The sequence below is a fragment of the Nycticebus coucang genome, chromosome 12, assembly GCF_027406575.1.
Source record: "Nycticebus coucang isolate mNycCou1 chromosome 12, mNycCou1.pri, whole genome shotgun sequence".
Classification (NCBI taxonomy): Eukaryota; Metazoa; Chordata; class Mammalia; order Primates; family Lorisidae; genus Nycticebus; species Nycticebus coucang.
In genome coordinates this window covers 14247795-14275410 of record NC_069791.1, presented here as the reverse complement: position 1 = coordinate 14275410, position 27616 = coordinate 14247795, and the positions used below count along the sequence as shown (strand labels likewise).

Genomic DNA, 27616 nt, shown 5'->3' with positions numbered 1-27616 from the left:
GGAATTCTGGCCAAGATTTGAGTATCATCATTAAAAAGCCTGAAAAGGAGGTTTTGAAAAGAAGCATGCCATGATTCCATGACACAGGTTACAGCGTCCAGCGGATTGCAGGGGGCAAGGCCGGGTAAGGAAACCGGTTAGGAGACCGTCGCGACGATCCCGGTGTGACGCGACGGGGCTGGATGCTCGGCAGCTCTGTTGGAGCAACCGGAACACGCACGGGAGTCATAGAATATTCGACTAGAGGCGGGGGATAGGTGCTGATAAGATAATTCTGCGCAGCGTCGGGTGCAGGAGAGGGCGGAGGCTGCGCGTCGGTCCCCGGCCGCCTCCGCGCTTCTCTCCGCACCGACCCGTGTCGTTGGCCGAGGCGCGAACCCCGCCCACCCCTTTAACACGGACACTCCCCTTTAAGGCGGGCGCCCGCGCGCACCCCGGCCCCGCCCTTCGGGGGCGCGCGCGGCGGCCGCGGCGCCGGCTCCGCCGGGAGCGCACGTGCCGGCGCCGGGCGGAGAGGAGGGAGGCGGGAGCGGGGCCGCGGGAGGAGGGGAGGCGCCGGGGGCGCGCGCGCGCGCTGGGCGCTGCTGGGCTGCGGCGGCGGCGGCGGTTACTATGGCGGAGTCGGCCGGAGCCTCCTCCTTCTTCCCCCTTGTAGTCCTCCTGCTCGCTGGCAGCGGCGGGCCCGGGCCCCGGGGGATCCAGGGTGAGTCTCGGGGCGTGGGGCGGAGGCCGGGATGGAGAGGGTTGGGTGAGGGCGAGGCCTTGAGCCGCGGTCCCTGGGCTACCGTGCGCCCCCTCCCCACGCGCACAATATGGCCGGGCGGGGGGCGCGGAGCAGTCGGAGTGACCCTCTGTCAGCTTCCTCCGACCTCTGAGGCGCTGCCGCTCAGCCGCGACCCAGCTCATGCCGGGCCCCTGGGGACCCGAGCCCTCTTCCGTGCCGAACTGGTTTCGGGGGGCTCTCGGGGGTCGCGCTCCCTGCACCCTGATGTTCTGTAGAGGGGAATCTGGGTTTCCTTCCCCACGATTTGGAGGTCCGTGGTTTCTGCCCCTCGGCGTGTCCAGGGTCTGGGGGCTTTATTCCCTCTTTACAGATGCTCCTGGGGGTGTCTTTTCTCCCGCCAAGATTGTGGGGATTGGACAGTGGGGTCTCTGCTTCTGTGAGGTTATCTTGCTGGTGAGAGTCTTTGCGCACCTCTGGCCACAGGGGAAGGGGTCTCTAACCTTTCAGGTTCTGCACTTAAGGTGTTTCTCCCCCTCCCTCCTTAATGTTCTGGGAAAGGGAATCACATTTCCCCTTCACTAAGTCCCTTGAGTTCAGTGGGGTAGAACCCCCCCACATCTGCACACATGTCCTGTGGAAGCTATTTGGAGGCAGTGGGACAGGCAGGCCCCTAAACATTTTTGGAGCTTGGCTTTGGAGTCTTTCTAACCCTATGAAACCTAGTTCCTCAAGGGTTAGTCTGAATCGAGGGGCAGTTGCTTTCCTTCTCGCCTCCCCATCCCACCCCAGGGGGCCCATTCATTTAATCACTTTGTGGATGCCTTTCAGGTGAAATCCTAGAACTTGCCTCCAACCCCCAAGATTATTTAAAGATCCCACCTCTGGGGCGTCTCTCCAGCCCTTGGTCAGTACTTATTTACCTTCCCACATTGTCCCCCGCAGACCAGCCCTACCTCCCCCCACCCCCAGTTCCCTCACCCTCACACACCCCTTGCCTTCCAACCCCCACAGCCTGCTGCTGCCTGACACCACCCCCACCCTTCCCACTAGAGAAGTGGGTACCATTCTGTGGGACACTCCACTGGGTGTGTTGTTTATGAGGCTTTGGGGGCTGAGAAGAGCAGATGAAACCCTAAAATATTTCATTTAAGAGAGTCATCTTCGATGTGTTTTGGCATTGGGGTAGCAGATGAAGGTTATATTTGGCAGTTGTATTGAAGTGATTATTGACCCACAGATGGATCTGGGAAAGATGATCAGGATTGTATTCTCTCCCGATGTACAAAGCCTGCTGCTTTGACTTCTCAGCAGCCCCTAACCTTCCAGCAATAGGAGATCAAGTGTGCGTTCTGAGGCTCTCCTCTCCACTAAAACTAATGATTCTCAGGTGGGTTCAGGCTTCTTTAAAAACCAGACAATAAAGAAAAGACACCATGCCACTTTGGAGTCTCAAAAACAAATTCATTATCTCTGGTTTTGATATTTGTTCCCAGTGGTGTATCCTGTGCAGTGTGGTCTTTGTTCACTGGCTAATGCTTCTGGTAAGCACCTCGTGTGTGTTCTTGGGCCTCGCTGCTCTGTGGGCTGGGTGTCTGCCGTGGAGTCTGATAAACATTATGAAGGTATATGAACAGAGCCTGACATTTGCGGTGAGGTAATGATTTTCATGAATAAGGATGTTTACTGGGCCTTTATTATAGGCCATTTTTGGGGAACGTGTAGCATAATGTTCTCTAGGGGGATAGTAAAAGAGAAAGAAGACTCAACCTTCAGGTTTGTCTTTTTATGTATGTATGTATGGATAAATCTTTAAATTCCTTGCACAGGAATTTTGATCCTGCCCTTAATATATCCGAGATTTTTAACAGTCCTTTCCCCACTGATTTGGTGTAGTGTTTTTAGGGTTGTTCTTGTGAGCCTAGTTAAGAATGTTTAATTGATAATCCAACTGGTTCTAAATGGGGCAGAGTTCATTTTTTTTGTAACCTTCCTAAAATGCATGTTTGTTGGGGTGAAGGTGGGTGGGCATAATGGGAAGTTAGTTTCTTTTTTTGGTAATTGGAAATTAGGTTGTGTGTCCAGCAAACATTCTCCAAGGCCTTTAAACTTCTTGGCCAGACATTACAGTTTTTTCCGGGACACATCTAGTTGCCAATAGTGCATGTTATGGAGACCACTGTTGCAAAAGACTTAAAGTAAAACGTCAGTTCTGGGAAAATAAAGGCTGTCGGATAACAAGAAGTTGATTTTTTTCCCTCCTCCCTGCATTTCCTATATAGGCTCCCCTGTGTGGGCCAGAGGAGTGGCAGAACTAGCCCTGATACCTGGAAGTTGGACATGATATAAGGCCAGTAAGGGATAGGTGTTTCTGTTAATTAATGAATTAAGTAGGACTTAGTAAGAGGCCAGTGATAGGGAGAGTGAGTTTAAATTAGAAACACCATCCATTTGGTAGGTGTACCACGTTTTAAGGCCTAGCTTTGGAATTTTCACATTAGTATTTAAAAATGTAAAATTGAATTAGTAGCAGTAGAATGTGACATTCATTTTTTAAGACAAAAGCAACAAGAGAGACATTTTATGCTCGTAGGAACATTTTGAATTTCTTTGAACAGATTAAAAATCTAATTTCAAGCCAAGTCCTATAATTTTGTTGAGTGGACATGGATTTTAAATACAGTGGAAGTGAACTCTTGTAGAAGAAAATAGAAACTCTGATAAGTTCTGTTTAAACAGCTCCTGAAACAGATGTGATAAAACATATTAAAATGGCTACTCTGGTTAAAGGTTAGAGCCAGATGGAGGGAGGAGGCTGGTTTTCAGCCCTAGACTTCGGTCTCTTACTTGTCCTTGAAGAAGTAACTTAACCTTTCTTTGACTGCCTCAGTTTTCCCTCTGTAAAGTAAGGAAATATTTTGTGTCACTCTTATTGGGACATTTGTGAGACTGACTTACTGATAGCCAGTTGGCAGGGAGGTATTTTTAGACACAGTTTCTGACTTCAGTGAATAAGCAATGTTGGGTTACTTTTTATCTTATGGGGCAGAATAATATACTCTGATTGATAGATGTACCATGTGTCACAGTGTGGTTAATTTCTTCTTGTGCTTTTTTGTAGACCTGTTTTAGATTTCCTCCAGTTAATTTTTGTCTCTGGCAGGCATCGTAGACCAGGCAGCATACCTGTGCTAATCAAAGGCAGTCTGGAGGGAGTGACCTGCTTTAGGCTTTATTGGTTTGGCAACGTTTTAATTCTTACGCAACTCTGGGTATGTTTATGGCACTATGTAAATGTTACATAAGAACATGGAGGCTGAGAGGTGGCCAGAATGGTGACTGTGAACACAAGAAGGTTAGACTGAGGACTTCATCTGAAAGGACCTTGGGAATCTGCAGTCAGTACAGGAAGAAGCTGCACTTTATTTTCCTCTAAAAACCTTTTTAGATGATTGTGTCTTTCAGGTGGACTGCTGTGTTATAAATAGGTTTATTCTCCACCGGTGAGCTAATTGTAACCTTGCTACCAAAATATGAATCAGTAAATGATGAGACGTGCTGCTTCTTTCAGCATGTCCTGTTGAAGCGGCTTGTTGCATTTTGGAACATGAGTTGAATTGCGTTGCAGTCTGTTCTCATAATAACTCAGGAGTACAGGGTGTTGAGGTGGAATGGAATTCTCAGTTCATGGCGCTTTAGGTTATCTTTATTTTTGAAGGTTAAATTAGAGTACTGAAGTGGTCTTTTGTTTTAATTTTAAAATCTTTATTGTTTACTGTTCATATTTTACTCAGAACAGCAGTGAACATTAATTCTGGAATCCCATGTCTTTGTCTTGAGTTTTTGTAGTATTTGTCTGATGTAGTAGGAGTTGATGTAAGAGGGTCTCATCTCCTTTTCCTTTCTGTATTTATAAAAAGAAAATCCTAGAGTCCTCTTTCTCATCAGTCCCTCTGCTGTTGGATGTGCTGCAGGCATCCACAGCCCACAGTTCCTCCTGGGCTGGGAATGCGGAAACCTTGTAAGTAGTCAGTGCCTCAGACCCAGTGTTGCCCTCCAGTCTAACTTGAATTTCTTTCACTCTGCAGCCATTGCCTCATGACCAAGTTCAAATACCTGCTCTGGGATTTTTGCTCTTCTCAGTTTTTCTGTCTCCTGCATGGTTTAACATGATCTTGGGTTTCATAGGCACCATCTCTGCTCTAGTGTGTCCTCTCTGGCTGCTGGCTTCTCCATTATGGATAAACGGAACACCAAGCAAAAGTACTGTTTCAGAGAATGTCTCTCTCTCCCTCTGTAGAGTCTCCAGAGTTTGGTTTCGCTATGAAGTTTCCATCCCAGCCAATCTTATCTGCTTTCTGGGTTTCAGAGATAGCACCACTTCAGGCTACTCTGGTCTTTTTGGTTTTCTACTTTCTCTACCCAGTCTTAAACTTGGATTTGTCTTGCTAAATTTTTGAATTTAACATAATGAAAGTGGTCTTTCCCTTTAACGTGTCACATCACCCCTAATTTTTACAGTTACATATAGGAGATTTCTTTTTTCATTCTGTTACCTGTTGGGTATGTGCCTGGAATAGTTTTTGGCATGGGGAAATCACGGAACAAGATGAACAAAAGTCTCTAAATCTGTACTGTTACGGAATTTACAATTGCAGTGGATTATACTGAAAATAAGTAAACACAGCTAACAGTCATGAGGGCTGTGAAAGAAATAAACCAGGATGATGACTATAGTGTGTCTAGAGCTGCCATTTCACACTTCTCAGTTTTATCTATAAAATGGGGCTAATATAGTCAAGTCTTATTATTTGCAGTAGCCCTACAAAGTTGCTGCCAAATTAACAGATCCTGAACCATTGCCTCCTAGGAGAAATACAGAGTTAGGTTCCTGTGAGCCTCTGGTCACACGTGTTTCTGTTTTAAAGACATCTTATTTAGTAAATATTGTTGATATATTAACATTGAACTTAACTGACAGCATCATTACTAACTCAGGCCTTGACCAAGTTTATCTAACATGATTTTTCTCTGTAAGGCATATCACTATCTTCTTGTGCTTAGGAACCCTAGGTGTGGGGATGATTTTAAACAGCAAAATAATCAACAAAAAAACAAGGCACTAACCATACTGCAAAAAGGATGCTTGTTTACAATATGAGAGCTGAAATAAGAAGGTAGAGTGTTGCTTTGTTTGACCTCAGTTGGGAGCATGCCTGGTACAGATTCTTCACTGTTCCATGCATTTCTGTGAATGACCAGGAAAGTATCATGAGCATTGATTTTTGGGGTTAGAAACTATTTATTTATTTGTTTATTTTTTTTAGAGTGCCTTGATAGAGTGCCTTGGCGTCACAGCTCACAGCAACCTCCAGCTCTTGGGCTTAGGCGATTCTCTTGCCTCAGCCTCCCGAGCAGCTGGGAGCACAGGCACCTGCCACAACCCCTGGCCATAATTTGTTGCAGTTTGGGTGGGGCTGGGTTTGAACCCGCCACCCTCCGTATGTGGGGCTGGTGCCCTACTCACTGAGCCACAGGTGCCACCCATTAGAAACGAATTTTAGTGAGCAGGTAAATTAAAACATGGAATCTGGCTCCGTGCCTGTAGCTCAGTGGTTCGAGTTTTGGCCACATACACTGAGGCAGGCAGGTTTGAACTCAGCCCAGGCCTACTAAACAACAATGACAACTACAATTAAAAAAATAGCCGGGCGTTGTGGCAGGTGCCTGGGAGCAGTCCCAGCTACTTGGGAGGCTGAAGCAAGAGAATCACTTGAGCCCAAGAGTTTGAGGTTGCTGTGAGCTGTGAAGCCATGGCACTCTACTGAGGGCAACATAGTGGAAAAAAAAGTCTTATTTTCATACTGCAAACTAAACATATGTATGTGTGTTGAGTACCTCCAGTGGTGATCTAAAGAGTCTCTGTCTCTTTTTTTTTTTTTTTTTGAGCCAGAGTCTCACTATGTCATCTGTGGTAGAGTGCCTTGGTGTCACAGCTAACAGCAACGTCAAACTCTTGGGCTTAAGCGATTCTTTGTCTGAGCCTCCCAAGTATCTGAGACTGCAGGTGCCTGCCACAAGGCCCAGCTATTTTTTTGTTGTAGTTGTCATTGGCAGGCCTGGATCACGTTTGAACCTGCCAGCCCTGGTATATGTGGCCAGCACCTTAACCACTGAGCTACGGGTGCTGAGCTAAAGGGTCTCTTAACCCATATTTATTGAGCACCTGCCTTATGCCAGGCATTGTTGTAGGTGCTCAGGATACAGTGTAAACCAAAGGAAACAAAACTGCCTTTCCTCTTGAAGCTTACCTTCTGGCAAGTGAGATAGACAGTAAACAAATATAAAGTGTGCCTACCACAGCCCACCCTCTGCTCCCCACTTGCCTAAGATTCCCAGCCTTAGGTGTTCATTTACCTGCTCCAGTTATTCAAACACTAATCTTTGCATGTGTAATTAAGGTCTCAATCAGTTGACCTTCACCTAGTCTCTTGTGTGGGCCTGAACTAATAGAACTCCTTTAAAAGCAGAAAGATTTCTTCAGCTGGCTTAGAAGCAGGCACACATCTCTGTCATAAACTGCCTATCCCAACAAGCAAGGAACTGCAGGCCAACTCCAGAAGCTGAGAATAACCCCCAGCTGATAGCTAGCTAGGAGGACAGTAGGACCTTAGACCTTCATTTGCAAGGCAGCTGATCTTGCTAATGAGCAGAAAGCTAGAAGAGGACCCAATCTTAGATAAGAAAGTAGCCCTGGATGAGAAAACAGCCCTAGCTGACACTAGTCATGCTGTGCCTGGACTTCTGACCTACAGAAACTGTGAACTAGTAAAAAATAGGGGTGCTTTTAAAAGATGTGCGTGTGGGGTGAAGATGAGTCAGAAGGTGATGGTGAAGGGAAGAAAGGCAGGAGAGGGAAATAATGAGAAATACCTCAAGGTAGGCTAGAGGGTACTTGAGACCTGGTGCCCAGCAATCTCTTTGCTCACATATGAAAGGAAGTCCCCGGATAATGTGGTTTTCATCTCCCTGCAATCTTTTCCTAGATATTTGTGGGTGTTTGGCGGGTGAAGGGGATTATGCATTTGAGTTAAGTTTGGGAATTGAAGCTTTTTTTCTTTTCTGTTCTTTTTTTTTGGGGGGGGGGGTAGTTAGAGAACTCACTTTGCCCAAATCCTCATATATTACCTTAGTGTGTGTTTGTAATTATCTTTTATACTTGGAGTAGATTAGATTGAATCGAATTCAGTCAGTGTTTACTAAATCTGACATCCAAACCCCCCCTTCCTTCCTTTCTTTTCTTTCTTTTTTGAGACAGAGTCTCACTATGTCATCCTGGGTAGAGTGCTGTGGCGTCACAGCTAACAGCAACCTCAAACTCTTGGGCTTAAGCGATTCTCCTGCCTCCGCCTCCGAAGTAGCTGGGACTACAGGTGCCTGCCACAACGCCCGGCTATTCTTTGCTGCAATTGTCATTGTTGTTTAGCTGGCCCGGGCCAGGTTTGAACCCTCCAGCCTCAGTGTATGTGGCTGGCACCGTAACCACTGTGCTACAGGCCAAACCCCTGTCTTTGTTTCTACAAAATGTTGATGTGAAGAACTGACTTATCCTTCTTATAGCTTTGGCCTTTCGCTGAGTCTTATACATTTTAAGTACTTAATAAATTTGTTTAATGAATTCATTAATTTCTTTTCCCTCAGCAAAATCATAGGTAAATGTTCTGATTATGTTCCGCTGTAATTTTATCATCTCTTTGTGTGTTGTGTGTGAATACATCTACATTTTTTCTTATCCCAGTCACTTAAAAATGTTGTGAACACTTAGCTCAGCGCCTGTGGCTCAAGTGGCTAAGGCGCCAGCCACATACACCTGAGCTGGTAGGTTCGAATCCAGCCCAGGCCCAAACAATAGCCGGGCATTGTGGTGGGTGCCTGTTACTTGGGAGACCGAGGCAGGAGAATCGTTTGAGCCCAGGAGTTGGAGGTTGCTGTGAGCTGTGATGCCATGGCACTCTACCCAGGGCTACAGCTTGAGGCTCTGTCTCAAAAAAAAAGTTGTGAACACTTATTTGTAAGTTTCTTGGACCATAATAATCTCTCTTCCTACCTCATCTCTTCTGTCTGTGTTTATTCTACCACCTACCCATTTTATTCCAGCCAAATGAACTTGATCTCTCAACCTCATTAGTTTTATTCTGTTTGGCTGATTCTTCCCCGCCTCTCCCCCCACATTGTCCCAATTGCCTGAAACAGTCATTCCTATGCCTCTTTTCACTCAAAACTGACATACGCTGTCTGCTCTCCACTGATCCATAGTACAGTAAATAGGTCAGGAAGAGAATACCAGTGATAAATATCCTTCCTTGTCCTAATGAACCAGCAGCATGTCTATTTAGATGCAGCAAAGACAGAAAACAGAATAGTTTTACCTTTTATTATAAACTGAAAGCTAACAAGAAATACAAGTCCTGGTAGGTAGTCTTAAGTATGACCGCTGAGTACACAACAAGTTCAGGTCCCAGGAACACTGGACACACTCCCTCGTAACAATACCACTCATTCCAGTTATACCTTCACAGTCTCTTGGGGTAGCAGGTGGGCCCTTGCTAGATGTTCAGGTATTTACAGTCAGCCATAAATTAAGTTGCAATGACAGGCCTCCTTAGCCTAAACATCAAACGTCCCTTTTGAGTGAGAACAAAGCTTTCATTCTCTGGACCGGAGGCTTAATGTTGAACTTGTTTAAACAACTCTCTAGGGTTGGGTTTGTCTCCAAGTAGAATGTCAGAAAGGCAGTTTGCAGAATGGATATGGTGTGGAGCTGGCTTTTCAAACACCTCTCTCTTATGCAAACCCTATTCCAAGACCTTTTCCCAGATCAGAATTAAATACCAAGCTTATCAAGTGTCTTATTGTTAAATCTGTGGTTCTTACACCCTCCCCCTCATACAAATAGCTTCCTTTATTAAGTCAGTTATATTTTTTCATAAGTGCTTTTTACCAGTACTTTTTTTTCCCTTTCCTAGATCCCACCAATGGCACATGTAAAATTTGACTTTATTGTATATAGCTCTTGGATATTTGAAAGCTTTTTGTTAGCTTTAATTTTTTTAATCTAATTTTGATAATTGTGAAAAGTGAAACTATAACGTGGGTCTCTGTGTGTGTGCGTGTATACCAATAGTGTGTGATTGCTTTACTGCTGCAAGATTTTATTATTAATACTTAGGCTGATTGGAACTTTGGCTTCTGGTATAATAACATCAGTTTCCAGTTACTGCCTTCCCAACCTTTTTTCCCCCAAGAGAACAAAACATTACCTCTATTTTCTGACAGTTTTGTGTCAGACACCTCTATTTTTTAACCTGATTCAGATTTTCATGAACATTTTGGCAATTGTCTATATCAATAGCTGTCAAATGATGCCTTTTAAAACAATGGGACCCTTTTAAAAATGACAATGTAGAAACATAAAATGAATAAAAGCTGAGCAACTCTGGCAGAGTCACCCTCTGTCCCTTAAATTATTGGGCTAAGATTTATTAAGCACAGTGTTATTTGCCAGGCTTGCGCTAGATACAGTGAGAACACGGTAAAGAGGGCCCTGGTTCCCTCTTTATGAAGTTCAGAGGTTCCTGGGACATTGTAGAACACTTAGGGATTCAGGAAGAAAACAGTTTGAAAAACGCAGTACCTCCATTTTATTTTCCTGTGCATGGATTAGGTTTTCGTAACTGAGATTATATTGTACACACTGTTTTGCAAATATGTTTTTTTTGTTTGTTTTGAGACAGAGTTTCACTATGTCACCCTCGGTAGAGTACTGTGGCGTCACGGCTCACAGCAACCTCAAACTCTTGAGCTTAAGTGGATTCTCTTTCCTCAGCCTCCCAAGTAGCTGAGACTACAGGCACCCACCACACCACCTGGCTATTTTTTGTTGCAGTTGTCATTGTTGTTTAGCTGGCCTCACGCTGGGTTCGAACCTGCCAGCCCCGGTGTATGTGGCTGGCGCCATAACCACTGTGCTTCGTGCTTTGGGCGTAGAGCCTGCAAATATGAATTTATGGTAGTAGTTTTAAATTGTGTTAAAATATGGATAACAGAAAATTATCATTTTGACCTTTTTAAAGTGTGCCATTTATTGATGTTATTTACCTTCGTAATGTTGTACAGGCCATCGCCACTATCTGATTCCCAGAACTCTTTCATTACCCCTGTACCCATTAACCAGTCACGCTCCTCCCTGAGCCTTCCACCCCACCAAACTACTAATCTGCTTTCTGGATATTGCACATAAATGGAATGTGGCTTCTTTTACTTAACATACTGTTTTTAAGGTTCATCCGTATTGTAGCATGTATTAGTAGTTTATTTCTTTTTATGGCTGAATAATCTCTGTATGAATAGACAACATTTTGTTTATTCATTCATCATTTGGACATTTCGGTTGTTTCAGCCTTTTGGCTATTGTACATAGTTCAGTTAGGACTATTCATGCACAAGTTTTTGAGCTGAGCATGGTTCAATTCTTTTGTGTCTATACCTAGAAGTAGAATTGCTCAGTTATATGGTAATTCTATGTTTGATTTGTTGAGGAATGATAAAACTTTTTTCCACAGCAGCATACCCTTTTACATGCTTATTACTGAGGTACAAGTTTCCAGTTCTCTGAATCTTCACCAACACTTTTCTTTTTCATTTTCTTATGGCTTTCCTAGTGTGTGTGAAGTGGTATCTCTTTGTGGTTTTGATTTACATTTAAATTTGAAATGCATTTGAGTCCTGACTGGTAGGCTAAAAGGGGAGGATTGCTTGAAGCGAAGACCAGCCTGGGCAAAATAGTGAGACCCTTACCCCCATCTGTACAAAAAATAAAAATATTAGCTAAGCGTGGTGGCACTGTAGTCCCGAAATTCCAGCTATTTTGGAGGCTGTGATAGGAGGATCATGTGAGCCAAGGTGTTTGAGGTTACAGTGTGCTGTGATTATGCTAGTGCTCTCTAGCCTGGGCAAAAGAGTGAGACCTTGTCTTTAAAAAAATGAAGAAAATGCAGCACTTTGGGAGGTGGAGGTGGGTATCTTGCTTGAACTCAGGAGTCTGAGACCAGCCTGAGCAAGAGTGAGACTCTGTCTTTACTAAAAATAGAAAAACTAGCCAGGCACAGTGGTGCGTGCCTGTAGTCCCAGCTGCTCTGGAGGCTGAGGCGGGAGGATTGCTGGAGCCCAGGATTTGAGATTAGGGTTAGGGTGCTCCCTAAAGGTGTTCTCAGTGATAGAGAAGATAGCAGAAAAACCAGAAGAATTATTTCCTCCGTTTTTATTGAGAAGCTTACTATGAAAAAACATCCCCCAATTCTTTCGAATAAATAAGTTGTAGAGGTTAGATACCTCTTGAGGTGGTTAAAGTTAAGTTTAAAACCAATCTTGTCTTCATAGTTATTTTGCAATAAATGCTACTTTATTCTGAATTTAAGTAGTGATAATGGTGTGATAATGGGTGTTTTAGAACAAATTAAAGGAGTGGGTCTTGTGTCAAATTGTATCTCCTAAGTGATTGCAACAGTATCTCCCATCCCATCCTGTTCTTACAATGCAACTTTGTGACACTCTTTCCACTAACAGATGGGGTCTGTCCCTGTTCCCCCTTGAGTTTGGGTGTGGCCTTGACTGCATCAACCTGTAGCATAAGGCAGACGTGGTGCTCTGTGACTTCTAAGGCCATTAAAACGATACAGTTTTCTGTCTGGTTCTTTCTTTTTGGGGTTTTGCTCTGGGGAAGCCAGCTATCATGCTTCAAGGAGCTCAAGGCTAGCCCACACAAAGGGACCACAGAGCATTTCTAGTCCAAAATCCCAAATGCTCTAAAACCTAAAACTTTTTGAGTGCCAACACATTCTAAGGTCATACTCAAAAGAAATGCTCATTGGAGCAGTATGTATATACAATTATTACAAAATAAAAAAAAAATCAGAAATCTGAAACATTTGTGATCCCACACATCTCACGTAAAGGACTGTCAACCTACTTGGAGAGGACCACATAAAGAACAAAGGCTCTCAGCCAACATCTAGCGTTAGCTGCGAGGTGTGAGTGATGTGTCTTCGGATGATTCCAGCCCCAGCCTCGAAGTCTTCCATGTGACGCCCCAGATGCTGTGGAGTAGACATAAGTTGTCCCTGCTGCCCTGCCCACCTTCCTGCCCACAGAATCCTAGTAAGAATAAATGCTTGTTTTTGTCACAAGTTTTGGGGTAATGTGTTACACAGCCATATGGAACAATATTCTTTTTCTTCCATCTTGAAGGAGAGACAGGGTCTTGCTCTTGTTCAGGCTGGTCTTAAACTCCTGGCCACAAGCGATCCTCCTGCCTTGGCCTCCTAAAGTGCCAGGATTACAGGTATGAGCCATGGTGCTCAACCAAATGGTCATGTTTGGAGCACATATTTAGTGTGGGCCTATTATAATTCAAACGTGAAGATACAGAGGTGAATGGAATACAGTTGGTTTCTTTACATGGCATTTTAATCAGAAGATTGTTAGACTAACCTGTTACTCGTGTCTATAAAGAGATTCCCAAGGAGACTGTGGTTGCTATGCTAGTGGGATCTCCAGTATAATAAACGTTAGCATCACTGAACCCAAGAAAACATTATTACCCACTTCAGAGAAGAAAAGTGTGGTTTCTCTAAGGTCCAGGCATTCTAGTAATCTGGAACTTTTTTTAGGAGGTAAATATGCATCTGAATAAAGGGGAAGACGATCTGGACTTTTAAAGACCTTAATAAGTTCTGTACAAGGTAGCTATTTTAAAGTACAAAGGGATTAAAGGAATTGACACTGTGTGTAAAGAGCTGTCTTAGCTGGGTGTGGTGGCATGCACTTGTAGTCCTAGCTACTCTTGAGGCTGAGGCTAGAGGATCTTGTGAGGGAGGCCAGGAATTCGAGGGCAGTGATCCCACCTGTGAATAGCCATTGCACTCCAGCCAGCTCTATGAAGAACATAGTGAGACTTCATTTCTAAAACTTTCTGAAACTAAGAACTGTCTTAAAAAATACAGTAGGGGTAAAGTGCTAATTCTGTGATCTTGGTAAAGTCGCCAGTATGAAGTAAGAAATTCATGATGGAACTTGGAGGTTTTCAGTGGCACTGTTATCTCAGGCTGTAGCACTAAATCCCTGGAGATAAGTTGTGGAAAGGCATAGGGAGGCTCTTTGGTCAGCGTACGTTTGATGCTGTGAGAGTAAGAATGTGTTCAGGGTGATGTAAATAATACTCATAGGACAAAGAGTCTGATCCTTCTGAACAAGTTCCTAGTGTGGCTGTGATTCTGAGGGCTGGGAGTGCTGAATGTTGTCAGAAAGAATGTTGTGGAATGCTATGTGGTGGTGTGATAAAAACACTGGGTTTAGGGTCCAGAGACCTATGCTGGAGATGTGGCTCTCTGGTTTGCTAGTTTGCCATCTGGGAACCTCTTAGTTGCTTCTCTGGGCTGTAGGGCAGCTGCACCTGCCTCAGTTCCCTGTGATCCTGTGGGGATTGCAGGAGAGAATGATGAAAACTCTTGGTAAAATAACACATTGTAGCTATACAGTTTCCCTATGGGAAACAAAGCAGAAAACTTCCTACCCTGATATGAAGCTAGTGTCTCTGATCCTGAAATCAGAGTTGTGCAGGGTTACAGTCTTTGTTCTACACCCAAGGAAACTAGAGCATTAGGTAAGGTCCAGGGAGGAATAAAATAATCCTGGTTGTAGTAGGCTGTCCTTAGGGAGGTGGCCTGTCTGTTGGATGGTCTCATCTGGAAGGATGAAGGCTGAGAGGCAGTGTATGACCAAGTTATGAAATCACAAAGAGTAAGGCCAACACAGGCTGATTGGGCCACCCCCTTGGATACTCTAGAAGTGAAGATTGCCTGATGGAATTTGAAAGAGGCAAGTTTAGTGTACCTGAACAGGACAGTGCTCTACAACTCGTGTGAAATTTATGAAATTTCTTTTCCCTAGGAAGTAATTAACATATGTGAAATCCATAGCTTCGAAAAGTGTAGACATTTCCTGGACTTTCATCTATTAGGATAGTGTGAAATGTTTTGTAGGTGCCTCTTATCTTTTGAGGGTGTGCCATCACTCACCTCATTCCTGGTCTTGATCTGACACTCGGCCGAGTGGCTGAGTCTAACCCTGGGAATTCCTGGGAGTGCCCAGTAAGCCGGGGCATCACTGGGTGCCTGTCTTTTCTGAGCCCAGCGGCGTTAGATGCCTTCATGATATGTGCTCAACAGCGTCTGTCCAGGTTGAGACTTGTCAGCCTCTCTCACAACCTCTCTCATGAATCAAATTTACGTTCTACCACAGACCACTTTCTAATGATACGTTGGAACCATGTTCAGATCCTGCCAAGGTGGTTTTGTCTTTAGGTGGGTTTATTGTTTTATTTTTTATTAAATCATAGCTGTGTACATTAATGCTGTTTTATTTACTTATTTATTTATTTTTTGAGACATGGAGGGCGAGAGTGCAGTGAGGTCATCATAGCTCACTGCAACCTCCAGTTCCTGGGCTCAAGTGATCCTCCTGCCTCAGCCACTTGACTAGCTGGAACTACAGGTGCTCACCACCATGCCCAGCTAATTGTTTTATTTTTTATTGAGAAGGACTTTCACTCTGTACACTGGGTAGAGTCCAATGGTGTCATCACAGCTCATTGCAACCTCAAACTAGACTCAAGCAATCCTCCGGCCTCAGCCTGCTGAATAGCTGGGACTACAGGTGTGTGATGCCACGTCTGGCTAATGTTTCTAATTTTCATAGAGATAGGAGTCTTGGCTCTCAATCAGGCTGTTCTCAAACTCTTGAGCTCAAGCAGTCTTTCCACCTTGGCCCCCCGAGAGTGCTAGGTTTACAAGTGTGAGCCACTGCATCCCACATAATTTTTTTTTTTTTTTTTTTGAGACAGAGTTTCACTCCATGGCCCTCCATAGAGTGCTGTGGTATCACAGCTCACAGCAACCTGCAGCTCTGGGGTTTAGGCGATTCTCTTGCCTCAGCCTCCCAGTAGCTGGGACTACAGGCACCCATCACAATGCCTGGCTATTTTTTGTTGCAGTTTGGCCGGGATCAGATTTGAACCCGCCACCCTCAGTATATGGGGCTGGTGCCCTACTCACTGAGCCACAGGTGCCACCCAAATTTTTTATTTTAATTTTTTTATAGAGACAGAGTCTTGCTGTGTTGCTCAGGTTGGTCTCAAACTCCTGGGCTCAAGCAGTCCTCCTACCTCAGCCTTTCAAAGTGCTGGAATTTATAGACACAACCCCCCTGCCCAGCTTTTGTTTAGTTTTGTTTAGTTAATAACTAAAGTCTATGCTAGGGAGGCTTTTGTTCTGACCCCTTTCTAACTTGTTTATATGTAGAATGGTTTTGTTACTTGTGTGATTTGGTTTTCCAAATTGTGTTTCTACTATGTAACTCTTCAACCATGGAATAAGGAGAGTTTGAGGTATGTATTGTTTGTATACACATGAGTAGACTTTTTTAAACTGATGAACCACTATGAAACAGATAAGAGGCTGTTGTCATTAGTCAGATTAGCTTGTCAAAGAACTGAATTTAGTATTTGTGATGTAGTGTACTAAAATTTATAGTAAATTCAGATATTTTTATAATTTGATTATCACATATTTTGTTTCAATGAAATATTAGAAGATTGGCCAAAGTGTCCATCTTTAGGGACTGGTAGCAGTGGCTCACTCCAGTAATCCCAGCACTTTGGGGAGCCAAGGCAGGAGGATCACTTGAGGCCAGAAGTTTGAAACCAGCCTGGGCAACATAATGAGATGCAGAAAAATAAGAAAAATTAGCCAGGCATGATCGTGCTTGCTGGTTAATCCTAGCTATTTGGGAGGCTGAGGCAGGAGGATCTCTTGAGCCTAGGAATTTGAGGTTGCAGTAAGCTATGATCACACCACTGTACTTCAGCCTGGGTGGTAGAATGATACCTGGTCTCTTTAAAGAAACAAAAATGAAAAAATTTCTGAAAAGAGGCTGGGTGCAGTGGCTCACAACTATAATCCTAGCACTCTGAGAGGCTGAGGTGGGTCGATTGCCTGAGCTCAGGAGTTTGAGACCAGCCTGAGCAAGAGCAAGACTCCATCTCTAAAAATAGCAGGGCATTATGGTGGGTGCCTATAGTCCCAGCTACTTGGAGAAAACATGTAAGGGGCCCAGCATGGTGGCTTACACCTGTAATCCTAACACTCTGGGAGATGGAAGCAGGTGGATTGCCTGAGCTCAGTGGTTTGAGACCAGCCTGAGCCAGAGGGAGACCCTGTCTCTAAAATAGCTGGGCGTTGTGGCGGGCGCATGTAGTCCCAGCCACTCAGGAGGTTGAGGCAAGAGAATCGCTGAAGCCCGAGAGTTTGAGGTTGCTGTGAGCTATGACGCCATGGCATTCTGAATGAGACTGTCTCAAAAAAACAAAAAAAAAAAAAAAAAGGAAAAAGTATGTAAGACAAAGCGGAATCATTCCCCTGCTGGATCAATGATGCAAAACACTGTGAATTTAAAAACAAAACTAGATTCAAACTTACAACTGGAAAGGATTTTAGAGGTCATCTGGTTCATTCCCTTCTGTCTGGTTAATCATGAGGAAAATGAGGTTGAGAGAGGTTAAGTAACTTGCCCGAAGTTATGAGACTAGTTACTGGTAGAGCTGAGACTTGAACTGTAATTTCTTGCTGAAACTTGCCACTTCCTAATTAGGGGGTAGTATTTTTTGTTTTGTTTTTAGGTTTTACATTGAGAGGAGAAATGAATATGTATTGAACACTTATTTGTTAAGTACTTTTAAAATATACTATTACATATAATTCTTACACAGTCCTTTGAACTACAGTCAAGGCACCACATAACATTTAGCAACAGTGGACCCACATGTATGACAGTGGTCCGATGAGATCATAACACAGTATTTTTACTGGACATTTTCTATGTTTAGATACAGAGATACTTAACCATGTGTTATGGTCACCTACAGTATTCAGCACAGTAACATGCTATGCAGGTTGGTGGCCTGGGGGCAACAGGCTCTACCAAATAGCCTGTGTGTGTAGTAGTCTACATACCTGAGTCTGTGTACAAACATACTCTATAAGGGTCACACAACAACAAAATTACCTAACATTGCATTTCTCAGAATGTGTCCCCATCATTAAGTAATATATGACTGTAGTTATTAACACTCCCACTTTATAGATTAGGAAACTGGCAGATGGCTGGGCAGGGTGGCTCATGCCTATAATTCCAGCACTCTGGGAGGCTGAGTGGGGCGAATTGCTTGAGCTTGGGAGTTCAAGACTAGCTGGAGCAAGAGTGAGACCCCATCTCTGCAAAAATAGAAAGGAAAAAAAAAGAAAAATGCTAGCCGGCTGTTGAGGCTGGCACCTATAGTCCCAGCTACTCGGGAGGCAGAGGCAAGAGGATTGCTAAAGCCCAGGAGTTTGAGGTCGCTATGAGCTATGATGCCAGGGTACTCTATCCAGGGTGACAGAGTGAGAGTCTGTCTTAAAAAAAAAAAAAAAAGAAAGAAGGAAAGAAAACTGGAGTACAAGAAGGTTAATAACTTGATCTAGGTCATGTGATTAATATTAGAGCTGGTATTTGGACCTTTCTGGGTACCGTGATATCTGGTATGGCTCCCAGAGATGGCCAATTCAAACTTTTTCAGGGGTGTGGGCAGCAGTGATGATTATCTTAAAAAATATGTCTTTCTCGGGTGGCGCCTGTGGCTCAGTGACTAGGGTGCCAGCCCCATATACCAAGAGTGGTGGGTTCAAACCTGGCCCCAGCCAAACTGCAATAAAAAATAGCTGGGCATTGTGGTGGGTGCTTGTGGTCCCAGCTACTTGGGAGGCTGAGGCTGAGAATCGCCTAAACCCAAGAGCTGGAGGTTGCTGTGAGCTGTGATGCCATGGCACTCTACGAAGGGCAACGAAGTGAGACTCTGTCTCTAAAAAGAAAAAAAAAAAAATATATATATATATCTTTCTCACACTTTTTACTCATCTGTAAATATACAGGTATATGTAGGGTGAGCCTTTCTCAGAGGACCCACAGCACTTAATAGATGTTTAGCTAATCTTCAGACCATGTCTGTAAGATGTATGGTGTTTTCCAGCGGGGCAGTTGAGGCCCAGAGAGGCTCAGGGACTCACCCAGTTCCTTATCACAAACCCACATGGCCCAGCCCCCAGTTCCGTTCTTCATCCTGTCTAGCATAGATTTCACCACTTTTGTTCTTTCCTGTCTTACAACAAGATTGTTTAAGTACTTCCCAAAAATAATGAGCCACGTGTGGGTGTGTTCATTCTCCAGAATGAATCACTGTGAAAGAGGCCGTGAACCAAGGAAAGGAGCATAAATATCTGGAATTGGAGGCTCCTGCCTATTCTGCCCCACTAATTGGTGGACTCTGAAGTGAGCTCTTTTCTGAAAGGCAACTGTGGGTTTGGCCCTAGGTGTCTCACTGTGCTCAGAATAGTCCTCTCTTAAAGTTGTTAATTTTCCCTTTCTTGCTTCCCAAAATAGACCCAATGCTGTTCTCTTTACTGGACATCACAACCCATGTATCGAAAGATATGCTGTCCATGGGAACCCCTGCTGTGCCCAATTGCCCCCAATAACACAGGAATGGGAGTTACCTGTCTTGTATTAATAGGATTCCAGCATGCGTAAAAGACGCAAGTATTCTGAGAATTGCAGAAGTATATTTAAAAGCAAAAAGAATAAAAGAAGGAGCAGATAAAGGTTTGGGGAGGAAAAATTAGGTTACTTAGTCTTTCTTGTGTACAAGGATTAGAACTGAACTTCAGGAGAAATTTACTTTTAAAAAAAGTAAATTGTACGATTTGGATCCTAGTCTAACAGGTGTCTACTTTAACTTTCTGCATTTAAGAAATAACACTACCCATACTCTTCAGCAGGTAGCTTCATGTTTTGGAATTTCTCCATCTGATCAAGTATGAAAAAATAACAACAGGCCATACAGCGAGGACCCACACTGTCTGTCTACTGTCATGCCGTCTGTCCTTTGTTTTGGGGGGTGGGAATAGCAAGGGGGTGTCTCATTTATAGAAAGCCTTAGGAAAGAGTTGGTTGTGGAGATATTTAGAATCTGTCTTTGAGTTTGAAAGCCAAGAGATGCCTTCCAGAGTATTGGAGGAAGAGACGGAGATAGACTATTTACAGCCTGAATGGGTGCATTATGGCAGGGTAGCTTTTCATGGGGCTGGTCATAAATGTCTCTTTTCTAGGGGCTTTAGTGGGAGCATATTCCCATTTGACATCCAGATAGTGTTCCCTCAGTGTGTGGTCTGGGGTTCAGTGGGCCCCAGCACCTCCATCTCCCGATAACGAATGCTGCAGTCAGCACTGAGTCCCAGCCTCAGTGTTCTGGTGGCCAGAGCTACACTCCTGCCCATCCCGAGAGGTCAGGGCTAGGTTAGTCTCATGGGAGACAGTGTTGGAGAGAACCAACTGCTGCTGTCTGCGCTATTCTTGTTAGTCAGATAAATAAAGGATTTCAGATTCCAGGGCTGCTGAACAGGCTTTCAGAGGCGCCAAATTCATTTACAGTAATTTCCTGTCAAATGGGACACACTTATGTATGATACATACCCAGTAAAACTTATTAATCCCAGAGGTGATTGTGTAAACTATTTGAAAAAAATATCGTGTGTGTGTGTGTCTGCTATTCAGGGGCCTTTCTGGGTGAGTTAATGAGCACTTTTTGGGGGGTGGGGGGGCATTACCTCTCTTAGTCCTCACAGTACGTTTATGAAATAGGCACCCAAATTTTTATCTTTGGAGGAGGAGATCCTTTTTGCCTCTCATGGGAGGAGCAGTTGACTAAAGGCAGAGGGTGATAATGGACTAGTCAGGGGAAGCTTTTCAAAGGAAGTGACATTTGAGTTGAATTTTGAAGGATTTGTAAGAATAAGGCAGAAAAAAAGCATTGCAGCAGCAGAATGTGTGAGAGCGCGCACATTGCATTCTGGAAGCTGCAGGCAGGCCTGGTGCCTGCAGAAGGAGATGGGGTTGGTGATAGCGGCTTTGCATGGAGTGTGTGTAGGGGTGTGGGTCCTGTATTATCCAAAGGGAAGATGGCTTCCTCCTATCAGGCATCTCAGTTTGAAGAAAAGGGAGTTCCTTTGTCTCTCAGAAGCATAAAATAGAGCACTGTAGAGGAAAATGGCAGTGCTGCCAAATTGCTTGTGAGCCGAATGAACAGGTGAAAGATGCATCCCAGTTGAAGATGTCTTTCTGGCCCCATCTCTATAAAGGCTCCTTATTTTGGAACATCATGTATGCTAAGGGATTATATTCTAAGTTTGGAAAAGGACCTGGAAAAGATCTCACCGTCAATGTCAATGTCTGCTCCCAAATTCCCTGCAGCTCTACAGTGTGCGTGCACCAGCTGCCTACAGGCCAACTACACGTGTGAAACAGATGGGGCCTGCATGGTTTCCATTTTCAACCTGGATGGGATGGAGCACCATGTGCGCACCTGCATCCCCAAAGTGGAACTGGTCCCTGCCGGGAAGCCCTTCTACTGCCTGAGCTCGGAGGATCTGCGCAACACACACTGCTGCTATACTGACTTCTGCAACAAGATCGACCTGAGGGTGCCCAGTGGTGAGTGGACGCCCTTGTTGGACTATTGGCTCACCTTGGAGGTAGGGCACCCCTGTCGTTTCACACTTCTCTACTCTACCCCAATCCCTTGGTTTGATGATAGGTGAAAGTGCCTTTGGATGTTCCCTAGGTGACAAGGGACAGGGTTCCTCTAGGTCAGTTTTGCAGATTAAAGGATGAGGGAGGCAAATGTTCAAGTCAGTTCTGGGGCTGCTAGCTTATTCTGGGTACTGGCTGAGTAACCTCAGCGTGGTGAAGACTGAAAGGACTAGGCACAGGAGGATGTGAGACCCATCTTGAAGATGGCCCCAGAGCCAAGTGAAGGGGAGGGTGATGGCCAGGTGTGAGGAGGTGCTAGAATGGGAAAAGGACGGTGATGAAGACTAAAGAATACCATAGACCATCTCTTTGCTGGTCCGCCATTTAGAAGGTATTACTGTGGGGCTCAAAGGAGGCAGAGACTAGAGCAGAGCTTAGAGGAGCTCTGGTAAGTTGAAGGGTAGGAACTGGCATCTGTTGGTGGCCTGAGGTGGGGACAGTAACATGAAATGCTATGAAATTGCAAAGTGGGTTGTGGATGGAAAGAGGCACCTTAACTGAAGGAGTCTGGCATCTGAGAGCATCTGGGCAGGTAGACCCAATAAGACCAGACAGAGCAAAAGAACCTAAATGTATCCAGAGAGAAGGGAGTGTCTGTCACTGTGGGGTGGATGCTGGGGATAAGTAAGGGCACGGCCTTCCCTTGTTTTCACTCTTGTTCTTTCCCTCCCTTCTCTCACTTGACCCAGGTCACCTCAAGGAGCCTGAGCACTCTTCCATGTGGGGCCCTGTGGAGCTGGTAGGCATTATTGCCGGCCCAGTGTTCCTTCTATTTCTCATCATCATCATTGTTTTCCTTGTCATTAACTATCATCAGCGTGTCTATCACAACCGCCAGAGATTGGACATGGAGGATCCCTCATGTGAGATGTGTCTCTCCAAAGACAAGACGCTCCAGGATCTTGTCTACGATCTCTCCACTTCAGGGTCTGGCTCAGGTATTGAGTTCTCCAGGATCTCATGTCTGTTGTCGGCTTTCATCACGGTTTCCCAGCAAGACAGAGTGTGTATGAAGAGGGCCAGAAGGCCCTGCCTTTGTTTCTACCAGCATTGAGTCATTTGGTTTCATAATTCCCCCTCCTTTTGGAGTCTGGCATATAATAAGATAATGGGTTCACAGAAAATCTTTCATTCCCTGGGATTCTAGTGATCTAGTGCAAAACTCTCCATTGCAGAAACCCTGCCTCTCTTTGAGTCTTATAGCTGTACATAACAGCTATTAAAATTTGGCCAGTTCCACCTGAGCAGTGGAGTGCTCAATTTAAGGGCCCCTTTTGAGAAACAGGAGTGTGCTGGATTCCTGTGAGGTGGTGACAGCTAATCATTGATCTCTGAGCAGCCACAAGGGGAGTTTAAGGACATTGAGTGAAGTCTTGAGTTGGGATTTGGTGAATGATTGACTTGTATTAGTTGCCCAAGGGTTTTTTGGTGTAGGTTTAAAAAAAGGCAACTTGGGCTTCCAGCATAGCATCAGCATCATTTCCTGTACGGCCCGTTGTTGACCGAGTCTGTCTCAATGAGGGAACTGAACCAGACATTGGACCTTGGCGTGAGACCAGAATTTAAGATAAAGGGGATTGGGTTATTCAGGTGTCAGGGTATAGCTCAGGGAGCTATTAGATGCAAACGTGACTGCAAAAGATTTTTTAATGAAGATAAATCATTATTTTAGTGACAGTGGTATTTCATTCTTAGAAAATATACACAAAGATCACTGTTGTCATTCCAGCTAAAACACACAAGATCTTATTTGTGAGAATGGTATGTTTTTGTGTATGTTTCCTTGCTGTGAGACAGACTGTTGTTCTATAAGGAAATTATACCATCAGTCATGGTCAGACATTCTTTCTTGACACAAGGAGCACTTTGAGCTGTGACATCTCCTGAATTTCAATAGTTTTGCTTTTATTAAGCTTTGCAGAGAGAGCACCAAAATGACGGATATATTTAAAAGCTGCATATTTTTAGAAACAGAAAAGAAATCTAGGGCTCGTTCTTGCTGAAAGAGGTAGGGCAGTGGTTAGAACTGCCTCACTGGCTGGGGGACTTGATTTGCTGCTAGAAGTGAGTAAATGGGATTTTCCAGAGTCTGTTTAAGATAAAAAGCAGCTGAAGCTATGGAAGGACCAGGGTGGTTATTTAGTTGTCTGGAGTAAAATGGTTAATAATTATTTCTGTCTGGGTGGTTTAGTCCATCCTTCATTCAGAATATACAGAGCTCTCAAAGAATTAGCTTTTTAATAAGGTGGTTTTTAAAGTGATATGTCTCTTCTGCTCTTACAACTTTTAGTTCATTTTAATAAATATAAGCTAAATATCTTTTGGGTGATATAGGATACAAAATTAAAAGCAAACTAACCCAGGGTTGACTAGAAGAGACAGCGAGTGTTGAGAGGAGTCTCAGAGAAGAGGACATATTTGAAGGAGTCTTGAAAAATGAGGGTTTTTTTTTTTTTTTTTTTGATACAGAGTCACACTTTGTCGCCCTCAGTAGAGGCTGTGGCGTCACAGCTCACAGCAACCTCCAGCTCTTGGGCTTAAGTGATTCTCTTGCCTCAGCCTCCCGAGTAGCGGGACTACAGGCGCCAGCTACAACACCTAGTTATTTTTTTGTTGCAGTTTGGCTGGGGCCAGGTTCGAACCCACCACCCTTGGTATATGGGGCTGGCACCCTACTCACTGAGCCACAGGTGCCACACAAATTAGTTGGTACTTTTAAGAGAGACAAGAGGGCAGAGAACATTCCAGGCTAATGAAAATACCTTGAGTAAAAAGGCGTGAAGACCCACTATGTATTTAAGGAACTTAGGATAACGATATCAGCATGGTGTATTCATGCAGGGGTGTGGGGGGATAGGAAAAGACAGGCGGGCCCAGGTGTAAAGGACCTCTGGGGCCATACTTTATCTTGTAAGTAAGCAGCATCTATCTTCTAAAAGTTTTCATGTGGGAAAATGAATGTGCATGTTTTTCCTTTGGAAGAAATTCTGGCAGTGTTATGGAAGATGATGAATTCATCTATTTACCAATCTCCTGTTAGGAAGGGTGGGGTGAAGCAGGGCTGTGTGTGAGTTTGCAGTGCAAAAGCAGGGTGAGATGGGAGACAGAAAGACCTGTTGGAAGTCTTACAGAAGAGCCAGAGGTAGTAGGACAGGTGCACAGAGAAGAGGAGTCTAATTTGACATTTTAATCCCTGCCTTGTCCCTTACTGTATGTGTGAATCTGAATACGTTCCCCAACTTTTTTTCTCCTTTGAGCCTTAGTTTTATCATCTGTAAAATGGGAATAATAACTATACCTTCCTTACAGGTAGTAGTGAGGAAATGAGATGATTTATGTAAATCCCTTAGCATAGTGCCCAGTATGTAATAAGCCTGCAGTAAATGGTAGTTCACATCAGCCAGGGTTGGGGATAAATAACAAAGTCATGGGCCAGGCTTGGGGATAAATAACAAAGTTACTTATTAGGTTAGGGGTTGGGAATAGGAGAGTTAAAACTCAGTCATAACATTAAGGGTGATTGGAATACACTAAATGAGTCAAATGAAGCAAAAATGAGTTTTATAAACACAGTAAATTTAATTTCAGAATAAACATAGTCTTCTACATCTTCAGTTTCACCTGTTAGCAGAGCTTTGGTCTGGGTGAATGTGAGCTGGCAGCCGTTGGGCCAGGCAGCACTGCCCTCTAGTGGCTAATGTGGACAAGTCCCCACTGCGTGTCCTCTGCACCCTTTCTCCTTCTTCCAGATTAAAGCAAATTTGGGTAGATTGACCCACAGCTGTCTGGCTGCAGAGCTGTCAAATGTGCCCAAATATTTACATTCAAAGGGGCGGAGTGGGAGGGAAATGAAGGAAGAAAAACTACCTATTGGTTATATATAATATACACTGTTCAGGTGACAGGTACACTAAAGGCCCAGACATCACCACCCTACAAAAATCACTTGTACCCTTAAATTAAGCAATGTAATTATTGCGATGTGGTCACTTATGATTTCATCTGTTTTTACACATCTTATTTACCACAATTCAGCTATTCTGTGTAAAATAGGAGGCTTCTTTTTCATGCAATATTATTTATTTGTTTATTTACTTATTTTTGAGACAAAATCTCAAGGTATCACCCTGGGTAGAATGCCATGGTGTCATATCTCACAGCAACCTCCAACACTTGGGGTCCAAGTGATTCTCTTGCCTTAGTATTTTTGTTTTTTGGGTTTTTTCCCCTTTTTTTTTTCTTTTTTTAGTAGAGATGGGGCCTCACTTTTGCTCCGACTGGTCTCAAACGCATGAACTCAAGCTATCCTCCTGCCTCAGTCTCCCAGAGTGCTGGGATTACAAGCGTGAGCTACTACACCTGGCCCTGTAATATTATTTATAACTTTTTCTTGGACTTTTTCTGTGTATGATCTAAGTTCATATTTAGTGTTTTGAAGGATGATGTAGTGTTTTATTCAGTTGACATAACTACTTATTTTCTCAAAGATCTATTCCTTATTATTAGACTCCCTGAATCCCCTCCCCCAAAGAAATCAACATTCACACTATAACTTACAGGAAGAATCTGTTTCTTTTTATTCCCAATGATATACTTTATTTGAACATACTGTGAGCTCTCACTATTAGGTAATAAAATATAAAATTTTTGATAGTAGCAACTCTAGTAAAAATTTACGTTCAAATCTGTTATCTTTTTTTAACTGAGAGAAGCAGTTGGTTAGCTAGGGAGCTGCTCATCCTATGTGTTAGTCTTTCTATGTTCACTCACTCCCAGTCCCCGCCTGGCTCAGCCCTCACCTGGCTCAGCCCTCTGGTAGACCATCTGGACATGGTACAGGGGCAGGGGTGGCAGCAGCTCTCCATGATTAATGGACTATTGTAGAACAAAGACACTGTTTTAAGGGCCTTTCCACTGTGCCATTGAATGTGAGAGTTGCAAAGTTTGGCAAATTTGCAATGTAAAGTTTCTTTCCATTCTTTGGTTCACAGGGTTACCCCTTTTTGTCCAGCGCACAGTGGCCCGAACCATCGTTTTACAGGAGATTATTGGCAAGGGTCGTTTTGGGGAAGTATGGCGTGGCCGCTGGAGGGGTGGTGACGTAGCTGTGAAGATTTTCTCTTCTCGTGAAGAACGGTCTTGGTTCCGGGAAGCAGAGATATACCAGACAGTCATGTTGCGCCACGAAAACATCCTTGGATTTATTGCTGCTGACAATAAAGGTAAAGAGCTGGAATATGGGGTGTCCCAAAGGTGACAGCATTTCCAGATGGAGGATGGCTGGGAAAGGTGTACAGTTGTGGGACACACAAATCTTTTGCCTTCACTGTTGTTACCCAGAGAAAGAGGTCCCAAATGCAGTCATGGTTTCCATGTTATCAAACAAATAAACAACCAGTGTTATTAAACAGACAAATAATATATATCCCTACCTGTTTAATTTCTCTTTTATAACACTCTCCCAAATCCATCTCCAGTGTGATCCCTGCAGGAGCTCCAGAAAGTTTATTTTGAAAATCACTAGGAGGAGGAATTGTGGCCTCAACTCTGCCAGGAAAATGTGTCATCCATGAAGTGTCACCTAGTGGCCTTCAGACTCAGCTTTTGTTGTGGCTTGTACCTGAGGTCCCTTATTTTCTCCTTCCTCTCCCTTCTTCTCTTGCTTCAATTTTTGAATCTTGTGTGCCCAGGCACATTTCTTTTCTTTTTCTTTTTTTTAATTGTTTGGGATTCATTGAGGGTACAAAGAATTAGGTTACAAGCCTTTTAAAAATTTTTTATTTTGCACATTCCTATTTTTGAGGATCTCACCAATTAGCAAACAGGTGAGTAAACTAATGATTGATCATAGGAGGTGAGCACAAATTCGGGGTAGGTTTCACCTGAGCTTGATCGAGCCAATGGTAGCAAAGTTGGTCAGGAAGAAAAACCAGTGGAAAAGGCACTGTGGACACGTGCAGAGGAGAGGAGTTAAGTTGGACTACTGTGCCACAGCCCAAGACATGGCTTTTCTTTCTTTTTTTTTTTTTGATACAGAGTCTCACCTATCACCCTGGGTAGAGAGCCATGGCATCATAGCTCACAGAAACCTCAAACTTCTGG

At 44.0% G+C, this 27616-nt stretch overlaps 1 protein-coding gene across 2 annotated transcripts in view; it reads left to right on the top strand.

Annotated features, from left to right (window-relative positions):
* Nucleotides 1-530: 530 nt before the first annotated feature.
* Nucleotides 531-27616, top strand: part of ACVR1B (activin A receptor type 1B) — a 43072-nt gene continuing 15986 nt past the window's right edge. Inside the window, exons 1-4 of one of the 2 annotated variants that reach the window (XM_053556402.1) lie at nucleotides 531-703; nucleotides 21176-21415; nucleotides 22204-22452; nucleotides 26506-26736. In XM_053556402.1, the coding sequence (XP_053412377.1) occupies nucleotides 613-703; nucleotides 21176-21415; nucleotides 22204-22452; nucleotides 26506-26736 (811 nt within the window). In that variant the 5' untranslated portion in view covers nucleotides 531-612. Of the gene's footprint in view, nucleotides 704-21175; nucleotides 21457-22203; nucleotides 22453-26505; nucleotides 26737-27616 lie in introns of those variants that run through there. The other variant, XM_053556403.1, reaches the window with a different exon arrangement.